Source organism: Bufo bufo, chromosome 2, assembly GCF_905171765.1.
Source record: "Bufo bufo chromosome 2, aBufBuf1.1, whole genome shotgun sequence".
Taxonomy (NCBI): domain Eukaryota; kingdom Metazoa; phylum Chordata; class Amphibia; order Anura; family Bufonidae; genus Bufo; species Bufo bufo.
Genome location: NC_053390.1, coordinates 219,203,497 through 219,229,675, shown reverse-complemented (window position 1 = coordinate 219,229,675; position 26,179 = coordinate 219,203,497). Strand labels below are relative to the sequence as shown.

Genomic DNA, 26,179 nt, shown 5'->3' with positions numbered 1-26,179 from the left:
TGGTAGCTGTGGATATTTGAAAAGAAATTGCTCTGACCATCACTATCACCTCCGCTTCTTCTTTAGCCTAGAGAGGATAATCATGAATAGGTCCCCTGGAGTGTTATTTCCACAGAGGCTGCATATTATGCCTTTTGCGTATTGTGTCCCCCGTTGATCGCAAGAGGGGAGGAATGTGTTGGGACTGGTATTTATGACATAGGTGTTTTACCTGTGTTGGTGCCAATCTAACCATTTAGGGACTTTAGCTTGTTTAACTATTTAGGATCCCTGTGGTTGTTTCTGTAGTTGCTACTGTTGATGCATGTTATTACATATGTGCTGCTATCATTGGTGATTATTACTTTTTCATCTTTTAGGGCAGTGCTTCTCAAATAGTGGGGCGCGCCCCCCAGGGGGGGCGCCAGGCTCCGTAATGGGGGGCTCCTTCAGGGCCGGCCTTTGGGGTGTGCGGCCGCACAGGGCGCCATAACAACAGGGGCGCCGGGCGGCCGACAGCTCGCAGTGTAATATGCGGCAGGGACATGAGCGCTTCCATTGTGGACGCGATGTAGGGGGCCGGGGGAGGGACTGGGAGGAGGAGCTGGGGGCCGGCAATAGCGGTGGGGCGGTGCGGTCACTGTACTATAGCCCCGCCCCACCGCTCCCTCCGGTATACAAATATAAAATGTATTATTGAATTAAAAGTTATTAAACATGCCCCCCTCACTCCTAATAGTACCGTATATCCGAATTTCTTCTGTATAATGCCGGCAGGCCGGGCGGCTGGCGCGTCCCTCAGTGATGTCACGTGCCTGCGCCGCCTGCTTTATGAATACAGCAGGCGGCGCAGACAAGTGACGTACAGAAGACATTTGGATATACGGTACTATTAGGAGTGAGGGGGGCATGTTTAATAACTTTAAACTGCGGCGGCGGGCACTCGGAATCTGTGGATGGCACAGTTAAGGGGTGGGGGTCTGTGGATGGCACTGTTATGGGCTGGGGGGGCACTGTGGATGGCACTGTTATGGGGTGGGGGGTCTGTGGATGGCACATATATAACAGTGCCAGCCACAGATCCCCCTGTAACAGTGCCAGCCACAGATCCCCCCCATAAGTGTCCGTCATCCACAGATCCCACCATAAGTGTCCGTCATCCACAGATCCCACCATAAGTGTCCGTCATCCACAGATCCCACCATAAGTGTCCGTCATCCACAGATCCCACCATAAGTGTCCATCATCCACAGATCCCCCCATAAGTGTGTGTCCGATCCACATTTCTTTCTTTTTTTATTCTCTTATACGTTAATAAGGATACAGTGTTATGCAGAGGTGTACTTATAACAATTTTATAGACAAATTATACTATTTACAGTCGCGTGCGGGGCGCGAAATGTTTTCTTCTTCCTAGGGGGGGGGGCATGACAGAAAATAATTGAGAAGCACTGTTTTAGGGCAACAATTTTCCTCATTGTAGGTAAATTGCAGGATCAGACAGAACAGATTCCTGTTCATAGTCATCCCACAGGGAACATTGACCATGCGTTTGTTTTTTTCCAGGGTCTAGTGAGATCACCGTAGGGTGAAGTAGGGATGTCTGAGATTAGCTTTCCCTACACCCTGAGCCAACCTGCTACTCCTCCTACCACTCTTCCCCCCTCACATGCATACATTTTTTAGTTCGGGGTTGTGGTGCTAAATCCTACCCTCGAACATGGTTTAGGTTTGTTGTTTTAATGTGGGATGTAAATTTTTTTTTTATATATATAATTTTTTCATTAGTATTTAACTTTAATCCCTACATTAAATAGGTGTTGTGCAGTGCCAACATATTGATGAACTCTTCTCATGAGAGATTATCGATATTAGACCCGTTGATCAGCTGTTTGATGGGTTAGTGGCACTTGTGCAAGTGCTGCTTCCGCATCAAAATTACCTGTGTGTCCTCTCGCTCTTCGAGGCGGCACAGTCTAGTGAATGGGACATGCATTTGCAGTTGCACTGTGCAGCTGCTGCAAATGAGCACAAATGCGGAAGCAGCGCTGGCACGAGCGCCACAACCCCTTCAAATAGTTGATCGTGGGCATGCAAGGAGACGGACCCCTGTCGATCTGATATTGATGAATTATGAGGAGGATTGCTCATCAATATTTTTGCAGCACACAACCGTCTTAAGTTGTATGGGTTTTGCATTTTCAGTGCGTACATTTATGCACTTGCAAACTAGCACTATCCAGTTTCAGTGACTTACAGCAAAGAAATGACAAAACCTCTTTTTCCCTTGAAATGCTTGTTTTCCATTGTGACTGTTCTTAGCTCATAAAATGTTATAGGATCCATTTGTATAACTGAATATGTTTGTGTATAATATAAAAATGAATATGAAATATCTTTTATTGCGCGGCTTTCTCGTGTAACATTTCATGCTGCGCATTCTGTCTAGGGATCCCACGTGCCTACATTGAGGCTCAAGAAGACTACCTCAGGAGAGAAGCCAAGCAGCTAAAGAGAGAAAGCACTCCACCACGAAGCCTATCTGACGCCTACAAGGTTCGGACACATGAGGGTCTTTCAGGCCCACTCAAGCTAAAGACACATGAGGAAGTGGTGGCAACAGTAAAAGAAGTTGGTAGATCTGTTCATGAGATTCCCAGGGAAGAAATGAGACACAGCGGGGAGCTTCAAGTTAATCCCCGACCACATAAGGAAGGATCAATCACACAGGTTTGTGGTGAAATATACAAAAATGTGGTCAGCAGGAACAGCTGTACTGTCCTAAAAAATCAATCACTATAAAGACAAAAAGTATCATCTCTACCTATAAGTATAAAATGAGCAATTGCTCTTCCATATTGCTGCTCTGGCAGAATTTGCTGCAGTGTGCAGTGATATTCTTGCCATTCGTATGAAGAAAACTTTGACAAAACCTTGACAGGTCCCTGTTTTGGTCAGACTAATCAGTCACAGCATTGTGGCTTCCACTATAAACAGAAGCTATGAAACGAGTGTGAACTTAGCCTGACATCTTTTTATCATTTGAGAGCCTTGGAAATAACTTTTTACTTACAAGTTCTGTTTATTGTTGCTATGTGTAACACATTAATGGAAATGTGAAAGTCTTGAATTTTGAGTCTTTTTTTTATATATTTTCTGCATAAAAAACAATAATGAATAAATTCCTCTATCACAAAATTAAATAACCTGGATAAGAACAAAAATATTGTTTGTAATTTTTTAATTTTTCAATAGTAGATTTTTTTATTATTATTCTACAGTGTCTTGGCACATTATTATGGCTGGCCAGCATGTCTGAGCTGCTCATTTGCTGTTTACAGCACTCTACAGCAGGTAGCTGCATGGATCATAGGAAGCTGTACTCAAGTGATGACTTGTTTGTTGACCTGTGCAGAGGTCATTGTGCAGGGAGGTGGTAGATAAGCTGTGATCATCTGCTATTGTGAATAGTGGATCTTGTGTTATCTATATATAGGTGTTATCTATCCTAGTAATCCTGCCTGTGATGATAATGTGATCACTGCATGGAAGTGATTTCTACAGAACAGTAGGCGTCAGCCTAATGTGAGGCCCAGAGGCCAGAATGAAAATGGCTTTTTTAAATTATAGAGACGTGGAAAACGCCATAAAATAAAACCCTACGAATACTGTGTATAAAGTGACAGCTTGTACAGTTCACCGGCTCTTTAGACAGATATTTATTGGTTTTCAATACCAGGGCTGTATCTTATCCTCAGTTAGACATGTATGAAAACAAATGGCTTGTGCAATCACATTGTTACTGATGGGATAAAGAAACACTGCATACTTTAGCCTACTTGGCCCTGGAGTGTGGAAGTCCCGAGGAAGATTTGTTGTCTTAAGTCACTGGGCAGATTGCCATAAAAGTGTGTACTCGGGGCCAGCCCATGGAATTACACAGCAGAGCCAGATTCTAAAGTAAAAGTCTTGGAGTCACTATACATCCCAATGTACAGCCCTGGGCGAAACCCTGCAAATGTTTACTGAGCATAGCCGTTGTATACATTTTTTATATAGTATGGAATTCCCCCGATAGCATTGCAGCTCCTACGGTGTAGATGTCCATGGACTGTGCTATTCGTTTACTATATCGTAGTAAATCTGCCAGCGCTAATGTTTTTACAGTGTTTATTTCCTTTGGTCTGAGGGGCCTCCTTGTTTTCATTTTTAGCTCTTTTTGACCAGGATATCCTTGTTTATGGAGATGTCTAGATGAGTAACATGAAATCTGAGATTATCAGAATGAATGAAAGTCCTGTTTAGACGAGCATAAAAATGGATGCCAGCCAGTAAAATGTTCTCAAACTGTTTTTTGGAATATTTTCCTTGTTCCTTCGGTGGGATTAATATTTGGTTTGGAACTGAAAAAGACCTGTGTTCATCTCAAGGACAGCAGAGACTTGTCCCCTTGCATGATTATATCCATCAGCATAGGGGGTTGTTGTGTGAAAATTGTGCCGCGTTTACGTACGGGAATTCTCTAAACACTCGCATAGCAGTCTTGATACATACAAGTTGTTCTTCGTGTTGAGGATAGAGCTTTGCTTCTAGTTGCAAACTGGAAAATAAAATTTTTCCTGAAGCTAGGCCCTCACGAAATAAAAGGTGGACAACCCATTCCAAACATAATGCCTACTCTGCCTGCATCTGCCACTAGGGGGAGCTTAGTAGATTAATGCATACTGTTTTCTCATGTACCATATGGCTGTATGCAGGAAGCAACCTTCTGATCCATTCATTAGACCATCTCCGTAATTCTTACCTCACCAAATCGTCAGCACTCTCCTATAAATGGTAGTGAACATCGAATGCAATCAGATAGTCATGTTCACCTTCCATATATCTTCAGTGACTATATAAGTAATATTTCTATTAGCATTATTATCATGTTTTACCAGAGTTTCTAATGTCATACAAATTTGTCACTTTTTGTGCAGGGTACGCCTTTGAAGTATGACAGTGGTTCTTCAGTGAGTGCCAAGAAGCATGATGTGCGATCCATAATTGGTAGCACAGGGAGACCTTACCACTCTTTGCACCCCATGGAGGTCTTGCAAGACCCAAGGACTATGGAACGAGTATATGATGAGATGATGCTGAAAAGTAGACCTAGCTCTGGTTCAATAACCAGAGGAGCTCCTGTAATTGTTCCCGACCCTGGAAAGCCCAGACATAGCCCACTCACTTATGAGGATCATCAGTTGCCCCACGGAACATCATACAGTAGTCATCTGAATAGAGGGTCTCCTGTCACTACCAGAGAGTCTGCACAGCGGAGCCATGAAGGTAGGGCTTCTATCTTATATTTCTTTGGACGTCATTTTAAGGCACATTTTATTTGCATTGACATATAACAGAATATACTTATTAATGATTTGTCATTATTTTACTTCTGCAGGTGGGCAGATTTGAGGGCAACTGAGTTTATACTAAAGCATAATATACTAGGGAATAATATTTCTGAGCATCCATCAGTTACACTGCATTATATTCAAATGGATTCTTTATTAATGTCTTTTTTCACCAACAGGCAGTATTAGTTCTGGAAAACCAATGACCCAGGAAAGGAAGAGCACCCCTAACCCTAGAGACATGTCAAACTCCAAGTCGCCTCATACAGCAGTCCCTGAACATCTCCACGCCATGTCACCCTATGAGCATTTATTCCGTGGAGTCAGCCCAGCTGAGCTGTACAGGAGTCATATTCCCTTAGCATTTGACCCTGCAGCTATTTCCAGAGGAATCCCACTTGAAGCAGGTAAAGAAACCACTTGTACATGATTTCTGTTTTTATTGCACTGAAAAACATTTCAATTTAATTTTCAATTAAATAACTTAAAAAGCGGTTAATCAGAATGTGCCATCAGAAAATGACCTGCTGTTTAAATCACTTTTTTATGTTTAACGTATTTTTAAATAATTTTTGATGGTGTTATTTTTAATTTTCCATGTCACTTTTTATATTTAAACTAAAACCAAAAATCCTGCTCTTCTTGCACTGGCCACTGTATCTAATAATTGGCACTTACTGCAGTTAGCTTAATCTGATCCTGCCTGTAATGATATCACCTCTGTGTATAGATAAGACAGGATCCTCCATTCACAGTAGGCGATTGTCAAAGCTTATCTATTCTTTCCTTGTACAATGACCCCTGCACAGGTCACAGAGCATGCCTAGAAAACTCTCCCATAGAAGTCAATGAGACCCCCTCCTGATCATTGTCTATGGCCCATGGGGCTGGTGTAAAGCAATTTTTTGTAATGCTGTGTAATTGCTGTTAAGAACAGCTCAGGCAAGATGGCAGCCCCATAATCATGTTCAGGAAATAAAATGAAAAAAAAAATCTACAATCGGAAAATAAAAACAGATTAGAAAAAAGGATGTGTGTTACTGTTTGGTTTTAACTGGCATATAAAAAATGTTGTGACACATTTCCTGACTAAAGCATCTACTGTATATTAAAGCATCTACTGTATATTAGATTAAATATCTGATTATTTATATATGAGTGGTATTTATGGTTCTCCCATTTGTACTGTTTTACAGCTGCTTACTACCTGCCTAGACATTTGGCCCCAAATCCAGCATACCCCCACCTCTATCCCCCATACCTCATCCGTGGATACCCAGACACTGCTGCCATGGAAAACCGCCAGACGATCATCAATGACTACATCACTTCGCAGCATATGCATCACAATCCGTCAACTGCCATGGCACAGAGAGCTGAAATGCTACGTGGGCTACAACCAAGGGACCCAGCCCTGGCTCTCAACTACACAGCAGGTCCTCGAAGTATGCACTGAATATCTGTCCCATAGTTTTATGTCCATAGTAATCCATTTTTAAGCAGTACCTTAAAACTGCACTCCATATTCCTCATAGTTCTTGTGAGGGGCTCACTGTCGGATTTACTGTCTATTATCCAGAGTGGAAATCTGATGCAGAGCAGCTTCCATTCTGGTGGATTCATCGCAGTCATAGTTATTGTAATATTACCGTGCACTGCTTCCTCCATTGAAAACAACTGATCAGTGGGGGTCCATATTTAACAACCCATTTAATTGCCAATATACATATTCTCTGCATAACATTCCTTTTAAAGAGCTGTTAAAGGGGTTGTCCGGGTTCAGAGCTGCACCCGGACATACCCATAATTTCATGCAGTCAGCCCCCCGACAAGAGCATCGGAGCATTTTATGCTTCGATGCTCTCCTTTTCCCCGTGCTGAATCGCGTAGGGCAAAGGCATTTTCAGGAGATCCGGTGATGTATCGGGCTCTCCTTAGGGCTGCCAGGCGGAGGCTTCCGGCCAGCAGTGAGCCCAGTGCCATCACGGCTAGGGCAGCGCTAAAGCCGGCCCATCAGAGCCGGTGACTTCACCGAACACACTGCTGGGCATAAACGTGATCCTGCGCAGGGCAAGGGAGAGCATCGGAGCATAAAATGCTGGGTGAAAATATGGGTATGTCCACGTTCAGCCCTGAACCTGGACAACCCCTTAAAGGAAAAGTTGTGGGCACTCAGGATGTCCACACTTCAATAACAGGACTCCTTCAGGGACTTCCAGATGTTTCTGTATTTTAACGTAAAGAACAATAGTCTGCATCAAAATTTTCAGAGCCTGACAAAATGGGCCAGATTAGGGTCTATCAGCAGCTTTTTGCATCCTTTAAAAAAACTGATCTGGCACATTATCAGCTATAAACAGAAGCCATGATACTCGTGTAAACAGGTTCCATCTAAATAAAATGTAATACTAGTTTGAACATAGGCAAATTACTAACTTTACAGGGTGTATAGGGTCTAGAGAAGTTCAGATGGATACAACATACAGTATAATGTTATGTTAGTGATTATCTGATCCATTGTCTTGTTTACCACTTACAGGAATCATAGACCTGTCTCAAGTGCCACATCTGCCTGTCCTCATACCTCAGTCTTCAGCATCATCCGCTGCCACAATGGACCGCATCACTTACATCTCTGGAGGGCCACAAACTTTCAGCAACAGACTTAGTAGCTCCCCACTCTCCCCAGGTACCAGCTTGCCTTTCTCTGGAAACTAACTCTCTTATAAGGTGCCAAGATGGTTTGCTTGCTTACTTGTTTTTCTAGGTCCTCATTTTGTACAGAAATGCGGTCATATGAGCAGTCGTGTGCTCCAGAGGGTCAGTCTGCTTAATAATAATGAGAAAATATCTGTAATCCAGTGGCTCTACTGCAACTACTAGACACAATGATGGTTCCCACTTCAGTAGATACACCCTCATTGTTTGGCAATTGATAATTTGTAGAAAAGAACTGATTGACACTCAAAATATATGGAATCACTTGTGTAGATACAAATATATGATTTATTACAATATAAAAACCTTAAGATTCCTAAAAAAGCAATACAGTGTATACTAAATACCTAAACGTAGTTAAAAATTGTTAAAAGTTCTTTAAAAATAGTCAAAGAAGCGAGGAAAGCAGCAAAAAGCAAAAAAAGGCCAAATGGTGTAGTGATGAATTATCACCACTAGTTGTCGCTATGGTACCATAGATGAATGTTCCTTGGTAAATAGGACTAAGAGTAAACGTCCTCAGTAGAAGTAGACAGTCTCTGAAACGCGTTTGGTCAATATCAATGTGCAGTACACTGGACTAATCAACAAGGACATTTCATAATTGATAAGGGGCCGCATCTTTTGCGGCCCCATTGAAATGAATGGGTCTGCACAGACTCGGACTCATTCATAGTCGTCCGAGCCCTAACTGTATAAATTCCAATGCACTAAGCTCCCCCTAGTGGTGGCTGCATGCAGTCAGCTTTGTAATAGATGGGAAGCAGGAGATTTATCAGTGTATTTATGCCAATTGTCTGGCGTGAGTTCATTGAGAAATACAGTGTTCAGAATGAGTGCCATAATCATGAAGTGCCTGTTCCACTTTTTCTGACAATGTAGTTGGATGAGGGGAGGAGAAGGGGAGCAGTTGCAGAGCTGACAGCCTGCAGGAGGAAAGGAAAAATAGTTAAAATATGTCGAAATGTCGTATTCTAATCATTGTGCTGCTAAATAAATTCCCCAAAATGTTAAAATTGCTGTTTTTTTTTCTAATTTTTCACAATAAAAATAAAATAATAAGTTATGTCCTACACTATATATACCCCAAAATGGTTCCTAAAAAAAATAAACTAATCCCACAAAATAAAAGAAGAATTTAGAAGAAAAGATTAAAAAGTTATGACTGCTGGAACACAAAGGGGGGGAAATATTATTGGGGTTATACCCCAATGACCCCCCTCCCCCCCCCCAATATATATGACAGTCCGGGCCCCTCATATAGATTATACTTACCCTGGCACTCACATCGCTCCTAATCCCCGCACGTCCGCTGCTGCAATTCCCCGTCATGCGGCTCAAAACATTCGGCGACGGGGGAGCAGCCAGTAGCAGGCTGCGACAGGGACGAGTCTCCCTAGCATCGCGGGTGACACTAGCGAGGCTCTTCCCTGTCGCGGCTATTGCATCAGCGGCCATTTGGGGATCAGGAGCGACACAGGTGCTGGGGATCGAGGTAAGTATAATCTATATAAGGGGCATGGGCATTTGGGGGGGGGAGCTCATGATAGGGGTTGGATAACCCTTTAATGATAAAATGGTCACTAAGGGGTTACAAATGCAATTGTGTCCACTGAGTTGTGCGCCAACAAGATTTACTGAAAACACACATTAAAAATCTACAATAAAAAAGGTGACATTTTTGGGAGGGTTTTTCCAATTTTAATGTGACTGTTAGGAGGTTAAAGAGGTTCTCCGAGTAATGTAAATAAAAAATAAAGCACTGTAAATCTAATGTTCTGAAAAATACACTGCTCAAAAAAATAAAGGGAACACTTAAACAACACAATGTAACTCCAAGTCAATCACATTTCTGTGAAATCAAACTATCCACTTAGGAAGCAACACTGAGTGACAATCAATTTCACATGCTGTTGTGCAAATGGGATAGACAACAGGTGGAAATTATAGGCAATTAGCAAGACACCCCCAATAAAGGAGTGGTTCTGCAGGTGGTTACCACAGACCACTTCTCAGTTCCTATGCTTCCTGGCTGATGTTTTGGTCACTTTTGAATGCTGGCGGTGCTTTCACTCTAGTGGTAGCATGAGACGGAGTCTACAACCCACACAAGTGGCTCAGGTAGTGCAGCTTATCCAGGATGGCACATCAATGCGAGCTGTGGCAAGAAGGTTTGCTGTGTCTGTCAGCGTAGTGTCCAGAGCATGGAGGCGCTACCAGGAGACAGGCCAGTACATCAGGAGACGTGGAGGAGGCCGTAGGAGGGCAACAACCCAGCAGCAGGACCGCTACCTCCGCCTTTGTGCAAGGATGAACAGGGGGAGCACTGCCGGAGCCCTGCAAACTGACCTCTAGCAGGCCACAAATGTGCATGTGTCTGCTCAAACGGTCAGAAACAGACTCCATGAGGGTGATATGAGGGCCCGATGTCCACAGGTGGGGGTTGTGCTTACAGCCCAACACCGTGCAGGACGTTTGGCATTTGCCAGAAAACACCAAGATTGGCAAATTCGCCACTGGCGCCCTGTGCTCTTCTTGAGACGCCGTGGAGAACGTTCTGCTGCCTGCAACATCCTCCAGCATGACCGGTTGGCATTGGGTCAGTAATGGTGTGGGGTGGCAATTCTTTGGAGGGCCGCACAGCCCTCCATGTGCTCGCCAGAGGTAGCCTGACTGCCATTAGGTACCGAGATGAGATCCTCAGACCCCTTGTGAGACCATATGCTGGTGCGGTTGGCCCTGGGTTCCTCCTAATGCAAGACAATGCTAGACCTCATGTAGCTGGAGTGTATCAGCAGTTCCTGCAAGACGAAGGCATTGATGCTATTGACTGGCCCGCCCATTCCCCAGACCTGAATCCAATTGAGCACATCTGGGACATCATGTCTCGCTCTATCCACCAACGTCACGTTGCACCACAGACTGTCCAGGAGTTGGCAGATGCTTTAGTCCAGGTCTGGGAGGAGATCCCTCAGGAGACCGTCCGCCACCTCATCAGGAGCATGCACAGGCGTTGTAGGGAGGTCATACAGGCACGTGGAGGCCACACACACTACTGAGCCTCATTTTGACTTGTTTTAAGGACATTACATCAAAGTTGGATCAGCCTGTAGTGTGTTTTTCCACTAATTTTGAGTGTGACTCCAAACCCAGACCTCCATGGGTTGAAAAATTTGATTTCCATTTTTTTATTTTTGTGTGATTTTGTTGTCAGCACATTCAACTATGTAAAGAACAAAGTATTTCAGAAGAATATTTAATTAATTCAGATCTAGGATGTGTTATTTTTGTGTTCCCTTTATTTTTTTGAGCAATTGTCATAGCTAAGCAGGTTTTAAAAAAATATATATTTACTCATTTCCCTAGTTCTGTTCTGGCCCTTTGTTGACATGCAGTTGCAGAGCTGTGGGGGCATGTAGCAACAATCTCTGAGGGTTATCCTCATCAATATTTGTAGTAGCATGAAAAAAAAGCCCCAGTTATGGGTCTTTAACACAGGTATCCATCCAGGGAAGGAAAACCAAGCAAAGGGTGTCCCCATTATAGAGCTCACCAGATCCACCATATTAAGTGGCCTCTATGTCAAGATCCAGCTTTTTTTTTTTACAAGCCTTAAGGATGTGACAGGGGAAGACCTAAGCCAGTTATCCATTCACAGACAGCTGTTCTGGGGTGTTGCCCCTCACCAGTGTGGAGTAGGATTCTGGCTAACTGGGAAGCAATGCTTTGGAGCAAACAAAACTGTTGACGTCCACAAATATTCATACTAATACTACCTTTCCCCTCTGCAAAGGGAGTGAATAAAATTCGTGCCCTGTCTGCAGTCTGACTGCTGGGATACTCATGTTGTATGTGTGGGACTACAAGACCCAGCTGTACAGTACAATGACATTGCTGATACACAGGATCTTCCCCCTACCTGTTCTTGTGCACTGCTCTGCAGACACTTCCTCGCAGCCAGCAGAAGAGTACAGAGCAGAGAACTCTTACAATCTTTATGAGCGCTGTGTTTGCAGAGTGAGGAGAGAGGGAGGATCCTGTACACAGCATTTATCTCCTCAGTGTCTGGAAAAGAGGAAACCCTGCAGCTGCTCAATACCTGAGGCAGAGCCTCCAACCCCTAGTCTGTGCTGCTGATGGGAGGGGCGACACAGGGCAGCCAGCTCAGCCAGCAGATGGGGCAGTGCAGGTGGACGTGGCTTGTTGCTCCACCCAACACATCCCACAGTGTTATTCCGTCCATAGAGGATAGGCCATCATTATCTGATAAGCAGGTGTCTGACATGCTGCACCCCTGCCAATCAGCTGTTCTGTCAACCCTAGAACTATGCAGTGTTGTGAACGGAGCTGTTAACTGCAAGGATGCAATAACCAGCTCTGTCCATTGTGGAACATATGGAGCTGTGTAGTTCCTGCATCGGACCCCTGATCGTCAGGGGTGTGGGGCGTCGTACCCCTGCCGATCCAGTGGTGATGGCCTATCCTCAGGAGTGAACAAGCCCTATAAGGGTCTTGTCCAGGATTTGAAAAACATAGCTGCTCTTCTCTAAAAACTGTGCCATACCTGTCTAGAGCCACTGTGTGGTATTGCAATTTAAAGGGGGTTACCCAACCCCTATAATGCCCCCCAAAATGCCTGGGCCACTCATACTGGTTATACTTACCTCCTCCCCGGCACTCGCGTCGCTTATGATGCCCACACTGCAGCCTGCGACAGGAACAAGCCTCCCTAGCATTGTGTGTGACTCCCCCCCCCCCCCCCCCCCCCCCCCCCTTCCCCTCCACCGGTCATCGAATGTTTTGATCCACACGACGGGGAGATGTAGTGGCGGCTATGCAGGCATCAGAAGGGGAGCGGGGTAAGTATAACCAGTATGAGGGGCCAGAGCATTTTGGGAGGCATTAAAGGGGTTGGATAACCCCTTTAAAGACGCACTGCGACAAAATGTTGCATTCTCTGACCTATTAGAAAGGCACATGATGTAAATTGATTTGTGAGTTATAACCTTCCTTTTGATCCTCAGCTGTGTCATGTGACCAACACTCTGAACGCTCCAAATAGCACACCATCTTATGTGTGGACAGGAAGCCAATTTCTCTATGTATTCCAATGAGAGCCTCACTTTCAGTCTCATAGGAATGAATAGAGAAGTAACTGACTTCCTGTCCTGTGTCAGCTGGAGAGTCAGAGTGTTGGTCTCATGACACAGCTGAGAAGCAGAAGGGACAGGATTTGTACACAAATACAGTCTCTGAGAAGATTACCTCCATTACAGTTTACATCATGTATAAAGAATTTTGGGAGTGCTTCTTTAATCCCATTCATTTTAGTGGAGCTGAGGTGCAATACCAAACGTAATCCGTGGACAGGGGCGGAGCCTGGCCGCTGGATGTGGTGGACGCGTGAGCCTGCAGCTCTGTCACAGTGCACCTCAGGGCCGCCGAATAAGCAAATTAAAAGCACCATAACATGGTCAAAAACACCAAGGAACGAGCCGGGGATCCTCCGGACACCCCCAAACCCATCCCCAGCCAGATGGACTTACAGAAATGTTGGAAGAAACAAAGTGCTCTGGTGCCGGGAGACTCATCCAAGATAGCGGCGGCAGCTGTAAGCGCTGGAGAATAGGTGGCCGACTCAGATAGAGAAAGTGTGATGGAGAGTGACTATGGTGAGTCGGCCTCTGCCTTTGCCCCTATCACTAAGGTATTCCTGAGGAAAACTATATTGCAGGCTATGAGACCGGTGATGGAAGAGCTGGCAGATATTAAAGCTGATTTAAAGCATATCGTCCACAGGGTAGAGGAACTGGAAACTGCACAATCCAGCATAGTGACACTCTCGGAAGCGATAGCCGCCCGCTCCTCTCAACACGCTGAATACATTTATAAGGCTCTGTCACTCATAGAGGACCAAGAGAACCCAAGCAGAAGAAAAAATATTAGGATCAAAGGGTTACCGGAGCACTTCGCGCCAGAATTCCTTGAGAAGGTGGCGAGGGAGATCTTTAATAGCCTACTGGGCCCACAACGGGCTGCAGGAATAGTGGTGGAACGTAGTCGTAGAGTCCCAAGCTAAAACAGGGGGAGCCACCACGAGACATAATCTGTGGTTTGCTGACTTATGTGGACACGTCTCAGTTACTCACAGAAGCTAGAGAAAAACACCCCATTGTGTATGCTGAGACTAGACTTCACTTTTACCAAGATCTTGCTCCAGCTACCCTAGCAAAGAGTTTTTTGAGACCACTGCACCGCCCGACCTGGAGAAATTATGGGCTGCGCTGGACATACCGCCGATGCAATTACAGTCCTGGGTGCCTTTTGCTTCTTGACCAAGATCTTCCTCCGCTCCCGAAAGTGGACGCATGGAAAACGGCTTCCAGAAAACAAGAACCAAAGGAGAAAAGGAAATATCTCAGGGCAGCAGCTTTAATTACCTGACTCATAATTGCCCGGGATTTATCACCGCGTTCTGAAAGAGGGACTCTCAGAATCTTCTGCTAATGTGCAGGTTTGGGGTCAACGGCCCTTCTAGTTGTATGCAATAGCTTTTCTTTCCAGTTCCACAAGCATGTTATTTGTGCTTGTATTCATTTGCATTATTGTGTTACAGTATTCGCAAACTTTGTGTTTTTTGGGCAGTTTTAGACATGATGGCCCTGGCCGGTCGCAGATAAGGGAGGTTCAAACCCTATGACTTCCCCCCCCCATTCCAGTTGCTCGCAGGCCATACCGCTACCTTTCAGGTTCTGAATCTTGAAAGTCCGGCTCATTCTACACCTGTAACTATAATGCCTGACTCCCTTCCCTCCCCCCTCTCCCTCCAACTTTCTTTTTTTATCGCCACTCATCTGCTTCTGACCGGTTGTAACTCTTCAGGTGGCGCTGGGGTGCATGACATGCCTGGGTATGAAACCCCCCCCCACACACACACACTTGTTCTGTCTCTGCTCAGCTGGAGGGGGCAGTGGGTGTAGACTCAATTGAGTTACTGTGTCTTAGCAGGCAGGACACATACACTGTTATTTTTGCATCTACAAAGTACAAGGTTGTAAAGTGGTTAACTTTTATCTGTTGTTCATTCTGTGTTAATTGTATCTGTCTCTTGTAGTTCGTCTTGACTAGCGTCTCCCCCACCTTGGTCAGGTTTTCCTATCCTTTCCCGTCTCTCCTTTTACGTCACTCTCGCGCCTATGGCAGATATCAAGGTCACAACCTTAAACATAAAAGGCTTAAATTCGCCTAATAAAAGACATCACACCATCTTTTTACTACGAAAGCTTAAAACTAGCATTGTGTTCCTACAAGAAACCCGCTTCAAAAAAGATAGAATACCAAAACTCCCCACTTACTACTTTAGCCAATGGTTCTATAGTTGCCAGGAGACTTCGCGCACAAAAGGAGTATCAATCGCTTTCCACAAATCTATTCCCTTCCAGGTCTCAACAGTTTACAGATGCTGAGGGTAGAGTACTCTTTCTTAAGGGATCTATAGCATCCAAGAAATACACCTTCGCTAATATTTATGTCCCTAATACGAAACAGATTCCATGATTGCTACAGGTCCTAGAAGACCTAAAAATGTTCACGGAGGGTCAGATCATTTTGGGAGGGGATTAGAATTTAGTATTAAACCCTGTGTTGGACTCATCGTCACAGCAATCTAGTATTACACAGAGAGCAATTGGCAAGCTTCATGCAAAATTGCAGGAAGTAGGCTTAATTGATCTGTGGAGGCAACTCCATCCTCAAACAAAGGATTATACCTTTAAGTCAACCATGCATAACTCTTTTCAGAGACTAGACCACATAATATCACTATCTCTGACCACGCCCCGTGTTCCATCACACTTTCCATGAAGCAGTTACCTAAAAAGGAATGGTCATGGAGATTAAATGAATCCCTTCTTAACGATGAAAAAGCCTATCAGGAAATCAATAAACATCTCAGAGTATTTTGATATAAACTCAGTAGAAGAGATGAAGGCACCGATAATTTGGGAGGCGCATAAAGGCTACATCAGAGGTATGCTTATCGCTATGGGCTCTAAACTAAAAAAAGATGAACAAAAAGAAGTTGATAGCATTCTACAACAAATCGACATCCGCAATACCCAGTCCCCATAGCTCTGTGTTCTTTTATTATGTAAAAAAAAACGATTTGATACATATGCAAATTAACCCGAGATGAGTCATGTCCCTGACTCATCTCAGGGACAGGACTCATCTCAGGTTAATTTGCATATATATCAAATCGTTTTTTTGACACAATAAAAGCACACAGAGCTATGGGGACTGGGTATTGCGGATGTGCTAGCGGCCATCTAGCAACCCATGACCTCAGCTCTATACACAAAATCACAGTGACTGGTTCCCTTTAAGCACCTTATCTATGCACATGGTGACAAGGGAGGCAGGTTGATGTCCTCCCTCCTTAAAAAGGCCAGATCCAAAGCTTTCATTCACAAAATTAAAGACTGGTAAAATGGTGACGACCACAGGAGAGATTGCGAAAGCTTTTCACCACTTTTATTCTCAGCTATTCAATTTAAATGACCCGGATACTACAGATGCAGGTTCGAAAGCTACGGAGGCAACACAAACGTTTCTGCACTCCTTGAAACTCTCCTCTCTCTCCACCGCAGTGGCTGCGGAATTAGTCTCCCCCTTTTCCGAAGTAGAAGTCAAAGAGGTCATATGGCGCTTTTCCTCTAAAAAACAGTCCAGGCCCTGATGGTTTTCCCTTACACTACTTCAAAACCTTTCATGAGGTGCTAGTACCTCACTTGACAAGGGTCTGTAATGATCTTCTCTCCGGTGGCGTTCTCCCAAGACAGGCCCAAGAAGCCTTTATCACACTAATACTCAAAGAAGGGAAAGATCTCACAGATTGTGGAAGTTATAGGCCAATTTCCTTACTAAACTAAGACCTGAAAATCTGGGCTAAACTGCTCGCCAATAGGATTAAATCCATCATCCCCTCTTTAGTAGGCCCTGAACAAGTGGGTTTTGTCCAAGGGAGTGAGAGGAAGACTTAACACAGCTAGACTTTTCCACACCATCCACTCTGCCCGCACCTCTAAATCCCCACTGGTCCTTCTCGGCATTGATGCAGAGAAGACTTTTGATAGAATCAAATGGGCATTTATGGAAGCTGCACTCCGTAAATTTGCCTTTCCTCAGCCATTTATACACGCAATCTTTACGCTATACCAAGCCTCTCATGCATGCCTCAACATAAATGGCACATTCTCGCCTGTATTTAAAAATCACAAACGGAACTAGACAGGGGTGCCCACTATCTCCTTGTAATGGAAACCTTGCTTCAGAGTGTCAGAGAAGCGGGATGGTATTAAAGGGGTTCCTCAGGGGGAAGGCAATTGAAATTCTTAACTTTTGCTGATGATTTATTGTTTTTAACAGCAGTGTCTTCCAGAGATTGCACAATTATTGAGGGAATATAGAATTATTTCTAACTCTACCAAGTCGGAGGTACTCAATATAATGGCCCCGCAAGCAGTGGTGAAGGGTTTGAAATCAAGCACAAACTTTGCTTGGGCCACGTCATCAATCACCGATTTAGGAGTACGTCTATCTTCTCAGGCCTTTATCATCTGAACTATTCGACATTACTAGTGGAGGTTACAAACTTACTAAAATCCTATGACAAATTGTGGATCTCTTGGCTTGGTAGAAAACCTACTAAAAACATATATAATGCCAAAAGTGTTGTATATATTACAGATGGTGCCTATCCACCTTCCTTCCGCCTTCTTTACATCCATCAGAAGCCTCTTCTCTAAGTTCCTTTGGAAACATAAGAGATCACGACTAGCTCACTCCTTGATGGTCAGGAGGAGAGAGGTGGGAGGCTTGGGTCTACCTCATGTACACTCATATTACAAAGCAGTTCAGTTAAATAGATGGTTGCAGATATTGTTCCCAATAGGGGATGAAGACCCTTTTGCAATATCCTCCTCGTGGAACAAATATACTAATCTGGGAAATTTGTGGGTCCCACGCTCTAGGCCTAGACCGGATGCAAAGAGTAATCCCATGTTAACGGGTCCGATGGAAGTGTGCAGGAACTTGGCACACTCCCTTGCCCCTCGGCCATCCCCATTTATACCAATGTCCCTCCTGCTTGTCTTGATTGCCTCCCCGGGGGGCAGCCAAGGATGACGTATGGCGTTTTTGGACACAATGGAAACTGAGGGAGGCACTCAAAGACAAGGCCATTCCCGAAATTGACACTTTCGGTACATTTCTTCCAACAGATATCCCGGGAGTAACTTCTATTATGCTCAATGTATATGTTCAAAATCCCTGGCAGCGGCAGCTCCGGAGAGGGCCCTTACAGCTTTTGAACAATTGATGTTGTCAGATCTTCCCAAATCCAGGAAAATTTCTTATTTATACCAACATTTTATTTTGCAGAATATCTAATCCAAACCGGTTTTTCTGAGTTCCTGGGAAAAGGAGCTGGGAATCAATCTCTCTGACTCAGAGACAAGATTTGTTTTGCAGCACTCGCAAGGCTTCTCACGATGTGTGCGCCTTCAGGAAAGCCATTATAAATTATTGTGTAGGTGGTATAAAACACCTGAATTTCTTTTTCAACGTAATGTCTCTGATTCGGACAGATGTTGGAGGTGTCAGGGGTCAAGTGGATCTTACTTGCACATCTGGTGGGACTGGGAAGCCATACATACATTTTGGAAACGAATTGAGTCAGCTATCCAGGTCATCTCCAAAACATCCTTCCGCATATTGCCAGAAATGATCTTTTTAGCTAAATCAAGCACTACCTACCGCCCATCCAAGACAAACCTAATTACACATCTAGCTGCATCGATAGCATTAATCCCACTGCATTGGCTAAATTCGAGCCCTCCAACATTTGATGAATGGTGTAGACCAAGGATCTTATTAGCAAGACAGAGATCCCATAGCAGGTTCCTGAAAATATGGAGCCCATGGAGAGGTATGCTTTGAGGACTAAACTCAGGTATCTGGAACCTGTCGCTTACTATATTTCCCTGTTCATTGCTAACACCACACCTCTTTAGACGAGGGAGGTTGTTGGCGCGGATCGTGGGTACATGAGTACCTCTCATAATAGTAATGGGTTATTGACCCCCCTCCCCCTCGCTATTCTCATGTTTCTGTTTCCCTTGTGAGTCTATAAATTTGTGGTATGTATGAATCGGTCGATCCCTGGGAGACTTTGGTCAAGTAGCAACTTTTAGCTAGTATTGTACAGGCTGTGTATACTCTCTCCTCATGTAACTCGTGATTCATTCTCATTTATGTGCAACAACTATATCCTCTCGAACATATTTTTTATTGGCAACTGTTACAGTCAGAAACCCTGTATGTATGTAACATGTTTTTGAAACCAATAAAGAGAATTTAAACAAACAAATGTAATCCGTGGACAGGCATGGTGCTGTTTCTGGAATAGTTTAATAAAGCCATGTTTCTGCATATATTCAATATTTAAAGGGTATTTGTCAGCAGATTTGTACCTATGAAACTGACCTGTTGTATGTGTGCTTGGCAGCTGAAGGCCTCTGTGTTGATCCCATGTTCATATGTGCCTGCATTGCTGAGAAAAATTATGCTTTAATATATGTAAATGAGCCTCTAGGAGCAACGGGGGCGTTGCTGTTACACCTAAAGGACTTGTTCTCTCTGCAGCTGCTGCACCCTCTCCACTTTGATAGGGCCAGGTGTAATAATGAGTTCACTACCTGGTCCTGTCAATCAAAATGCAGAGGGCAAGCAGTTGCAGAGAGAGCAGAACCTCTAGGTGTAATGGCAACCCCCCCCCCCCCCCCCTGTGGCTCCTAGAAGCTCATTTGCATATATTAAAGCATAATAGGAGATGTCCTTTAATGGATGTGTAGTAATATAATTCTTATTGCATATGTAAGTCTCACCTACTGTATATATATCTGTTACAGCAACAACCACACACATGACCAAGCAGACCTCATCAGCCTCAGAGCGAGAAAGAGATAGGGAGAAATCAGTGCTTACAACAACAGTGGAGCACGCTCCTATATGGAGACCAGGTAAGGAGTATTATATATAATCCTTTTATGGTTTCTAAGGGGGACTTGTTCACTGTGTGAACTGGCCTCCTGACCACAGAGTTTCTAGTGCTATGCAGTGCTACAGATTTTTCTGTTGCAGGAACAGAGCAAAGTAGTGGACGCTTGTCAGCTCAGAATCACGGCCACCAACATTCCCCAGTATCGCCACGAACACATGAGAATGTTCAGCAACGCCCCAGTGTTCTTCAAAACACTGGCATGAAAAACCACATGACGAGCTCTGAGAGTGGCACCCCTTCTGTATTGCGGTAAATATGTTTATCTATTTATATAAATTATCAAAATTTATGACTTTTTTTATTTTTTGTTTTAATGATTACTTTTTATTTTCATTTATTTTTTATTTTTTTTGCTGAATAGAACGTCCTCCAACTCTTCACCCATCCGGTCCTCGCAGTTGTCCACATCCTCTCACCGCTCAGCAAATGAACGAGAAAGCTTTCACTCTGCTGAAAATACCTTGGTACAGAAGGATATTGCAAGGTCACGAGAAGCCAAACTTGAACGTTCAAGGACTGAAAACATATACAACTCCAAGCTGCCGTCAGCAGCCCTTGAACAGATGTCACCCATTAAGAACATTGAGTCCAGGCCTCATCCTTCAGCTGTGGCCAATTCAGTTCATCAGTATAACAACGGACAGGGGAAAAGCCAACCTCACCAGCCCCTGGACCAGAGTGCAGTGCCAGCCAGTGAGCAGCACAATAGAGACAAGACCCCAAATAAACCCTTTTCCATGCAGGAACAGGAGCTCCGATCACTCGGTAAGACCACCATGACCGCGGCCAACTTCATAGACGCCATTATCATGCGTCAAATTTCTTGTGATAACGGGAAGCGAGAAAGAGCCTCGCTAAATATCAACGCCAGTAGTGATGGTAAGACTTACGGGAGCAGGTAGTTCAAAGCTTTGTAGCTCATTTATATATATAAATTATATATATAATTTTTTCCATTTTGTTTTAATGCACGTTTTGGTGATTGGCTTTTTCAGCTTCCCAGTTTTTTGTTTCTGTTTCACTTCACAAATCATTTGTCTCAATATTTTTCCATTAATTTAAAATTTTCTAATAAGATATATATTTTTGCTAGGAATATTTTTTTTATTTTATTGGTCCAGTTTGTGCTTGGCTTGCTTTGTTAAATTTTTTATTTGAGGGGCTTGAAGCATAAGCTAAAACAATCCTCCCTGCAATGAAATGCGGTCCAACTTGTCTTGGATTCATTTGTGTGTTAATTGTAGTTCTGAACTTTGGTGCATGATACAAAAATAATTTTGCACATCATTTAAAAAAAATTCTACCATGGTGTTACTTGGCATAGTAAGATCTGATAGAAGCATCATCTTTTAGGCTGCTTTCACATCACCGCTATTTCCGTTATTCTGCTTCGTTATAGGAACTGAAGAATAAAAATAAGTGCTGGACTAAAATGGGATCAGTTTTGGAGAACTGCATGCACTATTTTTTTAGCAAAGAAAAGTCCTGCATGCCCTATTTTTGACGATTTATTTAATGGAGGCCCCAAACGGAGCCCCCAATGCAGATGTGAAAGCTGCCTTAAGTCAGGAGCAAACATTTCATGACAGACTACATTGTATTAATCTGAAGCTGCATGTTTTTACTGAATTATAGAGAAATTTACATGGAGCAGTACTGCGTGGTTGCCATTGGTGCTGTGCTGGCAGGTTGGTAGGAACCAGTGCTAGGGTGGATTTATTTGGCAGCAGAGGTGCTGTTTGACTGCAAGGTCCCACCGTGTGCTGGTATAGTGCTGCAGCATCGGTGGTTGCTGCGTGGTGCTCCACCAAATTAGAGTAGGTCCTACTCGAGGAGGCAACCTTGATGTGATGAGTGGGCTTAAGCATTTTGATCAAAACGTATGCCAATGCCTCATGTAAAGTACATGTATCAGGGGCTGTATACTATTTATTATGCTGAGAAGTAGTTAACGATCAGTGCATAGCATGTGGATGTGCAATCCATGTTTTTCTCTTTCTTTGGATATTTAATCTATCTATACTATGCATATTCTTAATAATTCACACAGCCCACAACAGATAAAACTACCAGCAATATTTTTATATTGACAGTAACAAAATATAGAATTGCACATTTATTGTGCATTATCTGTCTAAAAGTGTCCATAAACATAAAGGCGAAGTCAGTCCATCCCGCCTACTGTAATGTGTATGGCGATCTACTGAGTACCGATGATGTCAGGGGCAAGAAGCATTAGGCATGCTGAAGGAATTTACCAGAGAGAACCCGCCGCTGGAGGTGCCTACCAGTGGCTTACTTGCCCCTCCAAATTTAGAGCATATGCACACTCCCCTAAACTGAGTGTGCTTCTGTATGGCGGAATAGCTGTCGGCTAAATGAGAAATCAGCCAGCTGCTATTGAAGGTGTATGGCCACCTATAGTCGGAGGCTAGAGAGCATTCTTCAGTAGCTGCTGCACTGGTACCACTCAGATAATACATGGAGTCAATAATAAAAATGTGACGTACGTACATTGTGGTTCCTTTTCTGTAATTCAGCAGCTAACTTGTTTTCCCATAGAACAATATGTGAACTGCATGTATGGTGCTATTTTACTTCTACCCAATAAGATGGACCAGCTGCTTGATTAACAAACCACAAAGTTCAACTAAAGTGCAGCATCTCCTGTGACCTGAAGATCCCAGGCGAAGCTGCAATATTTAGGGATTCTATCACCTTTGCAGGATTAGGTCCTCTCCTGTTTATGCAGAACATGGGTCGGACTGCCGGCAGATTGTGGTCATCCCGAGATGGCTTGGCTTGGTGGCGTGTCCTCACTGTGACATTTTCAGCTCTACTCAACAGCTTCTAGTTATGCCAAGCAGACCTCTACATTGCTTGCTATGTGGTTCTGATATTTTTTAGTCTGGGTTGTGGATTCAAACAACTGTGCAAAATGTACACTTTTTGTGTGTATTGCCGGAACCACCGAACACAAAGTCTTGTAAGTTAGAATAGTATTTTTTGGTTGTGTATATTTCCAAAAATTATATTCCAAGAGTAACCATTGATGGCCCATGTTCCTAGTGACTTTCAGTGGGACATATTGGCAGACCCTTTAAACAGTTTCTAATAAAATTGTAAATAGTTAATCCAACAGTTGACAGTTTGGGTGAAAAGTGACATTGTTGCTTGTAACAACTAGAGCTCAGCTTTCGATTTCCAAATTTTAAGGAAAACCTAAGCACGATAACTGTGAATGCTATGGAAAACAAGGCACTCTTAAAGGCAGTTTTGATACATTAGGCCCATAGTTTTGAATCTTAGGCCTCATTTGAGCAGCCAAAACTCAAGAGTCATGTAGCTGTAGAAAGACAGCTAATTGGGGAGCAGTACAAAATATATTCCTTTTTGTGATTTAGTGGGAAATATTGCATCTCTGTAAACATTCAGCATTGTCTAGACCAGAGAGTAAAACTATTCAGTAGCCAAGGCCAAGTATATTTCCAGGCAATGTATGGGAATGGTAGATGTTCTACTGTTACCTGGCTGGCTATTGAGTAATCCTGGACATGTGGTAATTCCTTCCCTAGTGATTTCTATCTGAGTGAATAGACGACTTTATTATCGGTCTCATCCCTACTTTATATTCCATCCCTGTGACATAAAATCTGAATAAGGGTCTGCCAAATGAGATGTTTTTTTTTTCCATGGTCTTTAACTGTACATTTTCTAATACTGCTGATTTCTTTAAAAAATCTCACCATCAAAGTGAGAACATTTTGCACAGTTGCATTGTTTTTCCTGATATTAAAGCGTTGGATTGAAAATGCTAATATCTGTACATCTGATTAGGATTTCCCACTGGGTACAGCCCTGACAGACGCGATGCAGTTAGCCCTCTGAGTTCATCACGCCTTTCTCATGAGAAGCAGGTTCGAGTTGCCATGCAAGACTCCGAAAATGCCCGTCTGGAGCATGACTCAAGACACAAACAAGGTGATTGCAAGCTTTTCCTCACCAGATGTTAAATAGTTCCATATAAGATCTCTTCAAAGGGCTTAGAATTAGAAACAAATGTAGCAAGGCCTATGGCAGTAATCGTTTTTTTGTTTTTTTTAAGAAACTGCAACACTCCTGTCTGTTGGCTGCATCTGATATTACAGCTGATCACCATTGACGGGGATGGGAATAAACTTGAATATCAGACACAGCTCTTAAAGGGTTTCTGTCATGAGAAATAACGTTATGTAGCTGAGTGAGATTAGCGATGTGCTAATGTCAGCAGTACATAACAGTATGCTTTATAAGTCTCTGCCTGCCGCCGTTCTCTTAAAATAAAGACTTTTAAAATATGCTAATGAGCCTCTAGGTGCTATTAGGGCGTTGCATCAGCACCTAGAGGCTCGGTCTATGCACCCTTTGGCACGCCCAGGTCCAGTTGATTGACTGGCGAGTTCTCCTCTTCGTCCAGTAAATCCTGCGCCTTCCCATTTAGTATTCGGCGCCGAATACTAAACGGGACAGCTGAGGATTTACTGGACAAAGAGGAGACCTCGCCAGTCAATCAACTGGACCTGGGCATGCCAAAGGGTGAGTAGACCGAGCCTCTAGGTGCTGCAGCAACGCCCTAGTAGCACCTAGAGGCTCATTAGCATATTTGAAAAGTCTTTATTTTAAGAGAATGGTGGCAGGCAGGGAGTTATAAAGCATACTGTTATGTACTGCCGACAAACCCTTTTATTAACCATTGGCAATTTCACTGTACTGTGTGTAGAGTCACTGTACTTTCACACTTTCATTTAATAGAGAATAGTATAACTAGCACATTTCTAAATCACTTCATTTAAAAAAATATGTCTGCATCCACCTGAAAAAAAGCTGTCAAGTCACGGCCACTAGGGGTCTTCTTCCACCTAATTTGCAGTCCACTGTCTGTTGTCAGGCAAGATCCATCCCTGGTAACAGAAAATAGGGGTATGTCAGAGCTCGCAGAGATCCTGAGCCTTATAGAAGAACTTTTTCTACAGAACTTTTGAAGTTTATAGGAATCTCCTGTAAGTGTGATTTGGCCCCTTCTTATCTGTTCTTTGAGCTCTGTAGCTGAAAACAAGCATAGTGAGAAGTAAGGGAAAGGATGTCACAGCAGTACAGTGCTGGCAGATTCCAAAGAAGGGATCTGCTCCCGGCTTCTGAGTGAAATGCATCTAGCTGTGCAGCTGGAACAGTGAATAATATGGCTGACACAGACATTAGGGAAGTCCAAAAAAGACCTGTTCCTACACAGTTATGATTGTACAAAGAAGCACAGTCATTATGCAAACTTTTTTGAAAACTCAGGTACTATTTAAGCTTTATTTTGCATATCACATACTGGATGAACAAATCCATCATTATAATTAATATATGGTCTGTATGTGTGTGTATATATATATAGAAGACAAAAATCGGACTGCACTCCAAGCGACTCTTCAGAAAATGTGTTTTATTCACCCATTTGGTGGCAAAAGCGACGTTTCGGCTCAAGCATGAGCTTTCTCAAGCATTGGTGAACAGTAAATAGCAGGTATATAAAGGTGTGTCAAATACATACAATCAAACAACATAATTGATGCATTAAAAGTAATTACTTTTAATGCATCAATTATGTTGTTTGATTGTATGTATTTGACACACCTTTATATACCTGCTATTTACTGTTCACCAATGCTTGAGAAAGGCTCATGCTTGAGCCGAAACGTCGCTTTTGCCACCAAATGGGTGAATAAAACACATTTTCTGAAGAGTCGCTTGGAGTGCAGTCCCATTTTTGTCTTCTATAAGTGGGTAAGCACCTTTTACCGTACTTGGACATTGCACCCGTCTATTTTTCCATACTTCTCAGGGTGGTGCTGCCAGTGGTTTTTTACTATATATATATATATATATATATATATATATATATATATATATATATACAGAACTGCCTTAATTCTACGTGGCATTG

At 43.4% G+C, this 26,179-nt stretch overlaps 1 protein-coding gene across 1 annotated transcript in view; it reads left to right on the top strand.

The window, feature by feature from the left end:
• The window catches only part of NCOR2 (nuclear receptor corepressor 2), a 450,727-nt gene that overhangs the window by 405,620 nt on the left and 18,928 nt on the right, over positions 1–26,179 (top strand). The window contains 9 exon segments of the mRNA XM_040416221.1: positions 2,429–2,709; positions 4,959–5,307; positions 5,552–5,779; positions 6,569–6,817; positions 7,912–8,061; positions 20,060–20,170; positions 20,292–20,460; positions 20,573–21,090; positions 24,049–24,192. Of these exon segments, the coding sequence (XP_040272155.1) occupies positions 2,429–2,709; positions 4,959–5,307; positions 5,552–5,779; positions 6,569–6,817; positions 7,912–8,061; positions 20,060–20,170; positions 20,292–20,460; positions 20,573–21,090; positions 24,049–24,192 (2,199 nt within the window).